Source organism: Neophocaena asiaeorientalis, unplaced genomic scaffold, assembly GCF_003031525.2.
Source record: "Neophocaena asiaeorientalis asiaeorientalis breed wild unplaced genomic scaffold, Neophocaena_asiaeorientalis_V1.1 scaffold348, whole genome shotgun sequence".
Lineage (NCBI taxonomy): Eukaryota > Metazoa > Chordata > Mammalia > Artiodactyla > Phocoenidae > Neophocaena > Neophocaena asiaeorientalis.
In genome coordinates this window covers 837,198-842,778 of record NW_020172672.1, presented here as the reverse complement: position 1 = coordinate 842,778, position 5,581 = coordinate 837,198, and the positions used below count along the sequence as shown (strand labels likewise).

The window sequence follows — 5,581 nt, the reverse complement described above, 5'->3', positions numbered from 1 at the left end:
GAGAAGAAATATAACGCATATGATTGGAAAGGAAGAAGTCAAACCATTCCTATTCACAGACAACATGATTTTCTATAGTAAAAAAATAAAAAAACAAAACAAAGCTCAAGGAATCTACCAAAAAACCTTCTTAAAACTAAAGTGACTTTTGTTAAGATCACAGGATGCAAGGTCAGTACACAAAAATCAACTGTATTTTTATAAACTAATAATGAGAAACTGAAAACTGAAATAAAAAATTACAATACAGTTGGCCCGTGAACAACACTGGTTTGAACTGCGCAGGTCCACTTATTTTTTTGCAGTAGTAAATACTACAGTACTACGTGATCTGAGGTTGGTTGACTCTGCAGATGCAGAACCATGGATATGAGGAACTGCTCATATTCCAGAGGGCCAACTAGAAGTTATACGTGGATTTTTGACTGTGAGGTAGGTTGGTGCCCCTGGCCCCTGCATTGTTCAAGGCCCAACTCTAGTTCCAAAAAAAAAAGGGAAATATTAGGTATAAATCTAACAAAATGTATATAAGATCTGTGTGCTAAAAACTACAAAGCATTGATTAAAGAAATCAGAGAAGACCTAAATAAATAGACATATCATGTTCACGGATTAAAAGACACAATAGTAAAGAAGTAAATATGTACTTCTTCCTGAATTGATCTATGGACTTAATGCAATTCCAATAAAAACCCCAGTAGGATTTTTTTGTGGTTATAGACAAGCTGAATCTGAAATTTATATGAAAAGGCAAAAGAACTAGAATAGCTAAAACAATTTTGAACATTAAGAATAAAGTTGGAGGAATTATACCACCTGATTTTAAGACTTACTGTAAAATTATAATAATCAAGACAGTGTGGTATTGGCGAAGGAATGGACACACAGATCAACAGAAGAGAGTAAATAGACTCATACAAATATGGCCAACTGAATTTTGGATAGGTACAAAAGCAATTCAATAGAAAAATGGTACTCTTTTCAATAAACAGTGTTGGGATTAGGCTTCCATAGGCAAAAAAAATTTAACCTCAACCTAAACCATGTTATATAAAAACTAACTCCAAATGAATCTAACATAAAACTATAGAAAATCTTAATGACCTAAGGTTAGGCAAGGAGTCCTTAGATGTGTCACCAAAAGCATGATGCATAAAAGATAAAACTGATAAGTTAGACCTCATCAAAATTTAAAAACTTTTGCTCTGTGAAAGATACTTTGTTCAGAGAACGAGAAGATAAGGTACAGACTGGAGGAAATATTTGCAAACCACTTATTCAACAAGAGCCTGTATCCAGAATATATAAAGAACTCTCAAAACTCAACAGTAAGAAAACAAACAACCCAATTAAAAAGTGGGCAAAAGACTTGAACAGACATTTAACCAAAGAGGACATACAGGTGGCAAATAAGCACATGAAAAGAGTTGTTCAGTATCATTACCTGTTAGACAAATGCAAATGAAAACCACAATGAGATACCACTACACACCTGTTAGAGTGGATAAAAGAAAAAATACTAACAATTATAAGTGCTGCTAAGCAGACTCTCATATATAGTTGTGGGAGATGCAAAATGGTATAGCCACTCTCAAATAAGGTTTGGCAGTTTTAAAAAAAATAAACCTTAACATACACTTAGCATATGACCGAGCAATCCCATTCCTACTTATTTAATAAGAACTTACGTTCACACAAAAATCTATACACAAGTGTTTACTGCAGCTCTATTCACAATGGCCAAAAACAGGAACTAATCCAGTGACCCTTAACAGGTGAATAAACAAATGGTGGTATACCCTTACAGTGAAATACCATTCCTCAATTAAAAGGAATGAACTATTGATACATGCAACAGCATGGATAAATCTCAAAGGCATTATGCTCTGTGAAATCATGTAGACTGTATGAGTTCAGTTATACGGCATTCTGGAAAAGACAAAATGACAGTATAGGGAACAGATCAGTGGTTTGCCAGAGTAAGGGATGGGAGGGTCTGACCACAAAGGAAGAGTGTAAGGGAGTTTTTTTTTTTTTTTTGGCGAGGGGTGGTGATAGAAGTGTTCTGTTTCCTGATTGAAGTGGTGGTTACATAAATCTATTCACATGTTTAATTAAATTCATAGAACCGTACACCAAATAAAGGTCAATTTTACTGTTTGTTAAATAGTTTCAAAAAAACCTCACAAATCGAAATAACTACTTTGAAGGAAATGAAGATTCCATGAAGACAGAAGAGAGAAGACAGATACCTTGCCTTGATGGGGGGAGGGGTGCCAAGAATGGTTGAGGAAGTGATGCTTGAGCTGGGTACTAAAGAATGATTTAGAATTTACTTGGGCCAAAGGAAGGTCAATCAGATAGAAGAAACAGGCATGTGTCAAGGCCCTGGGGCAGGAGGAAGGATGGTTCATTTTCATCTGAAACTGACTAGAGCACAAGGAGTACCTTGGAGGGGTGGGAGAGATGGTGGGGGGGAGGGGAAGGGGTATGAAAGTCAAGAGTGGAGCACTAAAAGAGTCTGATTATGCTAGACTAAGGGTTTGGTTTTTATTCTAAAAGGGATGGGTAGCAAAGGGTTTTAGGCAATTGTAATACAATTTGTAATACAAGATCCAGGTTTTGAAAAAAAATCACTTGGGCTGCCGAAAAGAGGGGGTTTTGGGGGCACACAGGAATCTTGGAAAGAACATCTAAAATAGGGTTTCTCAGTCTTGGTACTATTGACATTTTGGGCCAGATAATTTTTTGTAGTGGTGAGGGGGTGTGGGGGCTTGGCCTCTGCATTGCAGGACATTTAGCAGCATCCAGGGTCTCTACCTTCTAGATGCCAATAGCACTGACCTTCTCTCCTCCAGTTGTGACAGCCAAAAATGTCTCTAGACGTTACCAAATGTTCACTGGGGTGCAAATCACCCTTGGGGGAGGACCACTGCTCTAAAACAACCAAATCCAGTGCTTCTGGCTTCATAGTAGAGTCATCTAGGGAGCTTAGAAAATACAAATGCTGGGCCACACCTCAGACCAACTGAAGCAGAATGTTTGGAGGTGGGGTGGGGCCTAGCACCTGGCATCTGCATAATTTTGAAAGCTCCCCAGATAATTCTGCTCAGAGTGATGTTGGAGCATCACCAGCCTAGTCCACCCTTTCCATCTATATCTCAGAACACTGAAGCCCAGACTACAGAAATGACCCACTGAACTGGAGGCAGAGTAGCTCCAGAATCCTATTCCTAACTCCTAGACCAGTGCTCATTCTTAACATGTGCACAGAACATGCCCTGGGCAAACTGTGAAAGCCCAGGCTCCTTGAGTTACCGGCTCTGGCCCTCTGAACATCCCAGTGTTAAGGCTGCCATCCCCGCTTCCTGCAGAACCCAAGCCCTCCCTTCCTGCCACCCCTGGAACTTCTGCCAGTTCCTTCTTCTACTCCTGCTGCTAGATTGATGGTGACCAAAGTGTCCAAATGGGCTCAACAGCAAGGGTTCAGTGCAAATCGAAAAAATTTACTGACCACCTACGCAGTTCTACTCATGAGTTCCAGGTAATACAGAAGCCCCGGCCCTGAGGAGTTCAAAGTCCAGTGGGGAGTAAACAGGTATTTTCCATAAACTGCTGCAGGCTGCAAGGCACCACTGGGAGAGGCACTTTGCCTGCTGGGAAGCTGCCTGAAGCCCCAGCAAAAGGAAGCCCCAGGGAGGGGTGTGCAGCAACCACCAGCAACTGCTAGCAGCTTGGAGTGGCTGGGGACAAATGGCTCTCTGAGGTAAGCACTGTCTGGAAAGGGCTTCACCTTCCTGACCGTCCCAGAGGTGAAGTGACTTGCTCGAGGTTGTGCAACTGGTAACCAGCCGGCAGAGTTGGGCTTCCCATCAAAGTCTAGGTGGCTCAGAGCTCATGCGCTATCCTGTGTCTCTAGGCAGGCCCAGGCAAGGAAGGCAGGGTGGGGTGGGGTGAAGCTGTGGGCTAGCCTGGGAACTTAATGGAATAGTGGAACATCTCCGTCAGGAAAGTGTTACAACAATTGACGTAAGAAGGAGGGTTTAGGTATCTCACTGCCAGGCCATGGGAGCTCCCAGGGCCGTGCTAGCCCTGGGGCTGGACTCTCAGTCCTAGCAGGAGGCGGTGGGCTCCCGGAGCTGTACCCCAGAAGTTCCTGACACTGTGCAGAGCTGCATTTACAGCAGACCTCAACCGCCCTCTCTAGAAGCCTGTGCCTGGTTTGGAGGATACTGGCAGCTGAGCCATGCCCACTAAGCACTATGATAGGGGCTTGAGGATATTGAGAGAAAGAAGGGTCTGGCTTTTACTGGGTATCAACAGGCCCCAGTGAGCTAGTTTTCAGAAATACCTGTGACAACAATCAGGTGTTTTTCAGTTGGGCAGCAGATCCCCATCACCTCATCCTGACTCACCTTGCTCTTCCCCAGGCTCTGGGCCAGTGCCCTCTCCCCCTTTCCAGGCCTCGGGGCCTGCCTCGTCCAGAGCTGGGGTCTGGGGGTCACAGAGTGATCGGATCAAAGCTGTCAGGTGACCATTTCATGGACCTCTATACTGAAGAATCCTTTTGCAAAGTGAATATTCCCAGAATTTGTTTCATAGTTTAATAAGGCCCCAAGAATGGTTTAGTTTACATACAATGGCTGGGCATATACAAGGGTTCAGCTAGACGTGAGACTAGGCACTTTACCGACCAATTTTAGGCAGAATTATTATCCCTATTTTAGAGGCTTTGGTCAGTGTCTTGAAAAGCCACACAGCTAGAAAATGGCACAGCCAAGATTTGGATCCAAAACGGCCCAACTTCAAAGTCCTGGACCACTGATTCTCAGACCTTGGTGACTGAGTCACGAGCAGGAAATTTACAAGGAATGCCGATTCCCGGCCCCACCCCAGAGCATCTGATTCACTGGGCCTGGGTCCAGGCTGAGGAATCTGCATTCCACAAGCACTACACCTGAATTTGAACCAGGTAACTCTCCAGCAGCACTTGGCCCTTCCTCCCAATTTCTAATCCAGGAACCCTGCCGCTGTCCCAGGGTCTTGTGTAGCAGAGGGTGGGGGGAAGGGTGGGGGGAAGGGTGGGGTCCGATCCGAAGAATTTGGGTTCTTTGGCAAATGACCTGAAAGCAGGGTGGAGGCACAACATCGCAGGGCTCCGCAATGGCAGGGTCAGGAGGGGTCTCTGGGAAAGGAGTGCCTGGAGAGCGTTGGTGACGAGGCCTGGCCCTCCAGGGGCCAGTGGCCCAGCGCCCCACACCCTCACCTGCCGCGAGGTGCGCCCAAACTGGCCGGTGAATACATCCATTGCGCTTCCCTAATTCCGAGGGCTTTCACTTTCCCCCTTCACAAAACCTAACACCCCCAAGCCAAAAATACCTGGTTAGACCCTCCTCTCAAGGGGACCGTCTCCGTGCGAGCGGGGAGAGCCCGGAAGTCGGGCCTGGGACTGCGAACCTGGCTGGCTCATCGCCTCCCGCTCGGAAGAGGCCGTGCAGGTGAAGGGGCGGCCTTTCCGGGCCCGGCGCGGGCGAGGAACCCTAGGGCTGAGCGCAGGAGGTGGGGGAGGGCCGTGCACGCC

The 5,581-nt window shown here is 45.4% G+C and overlaps 1 protein-coding gene across 1 annotated transcript in view; it reads left to right on the top strand.

Annotated features, from left to right (window-relative positions):
* Nucleotides 1-5,301: 5,301 nt before the first annotated feature.
* Nucleotides 5,302-5,581, top strand: part of LOC112396104 (pH-response regulator protein palI/prr-5-like) — a gene marked incomplete at its 5' end in the record, with an annotated part of 2,646 nt that continues 2,366 nt past the window's right edge. Inside the window, 2 exon segments of the mRNA XM_024739646.1 lie at nt 5,302-5,460; nt 5,462-5,559. Of these exon segments, the coding sequence (XP_024595414.1) occupies nt 5,302-5,460; nt 5,462-5,559 (257 nt within the window).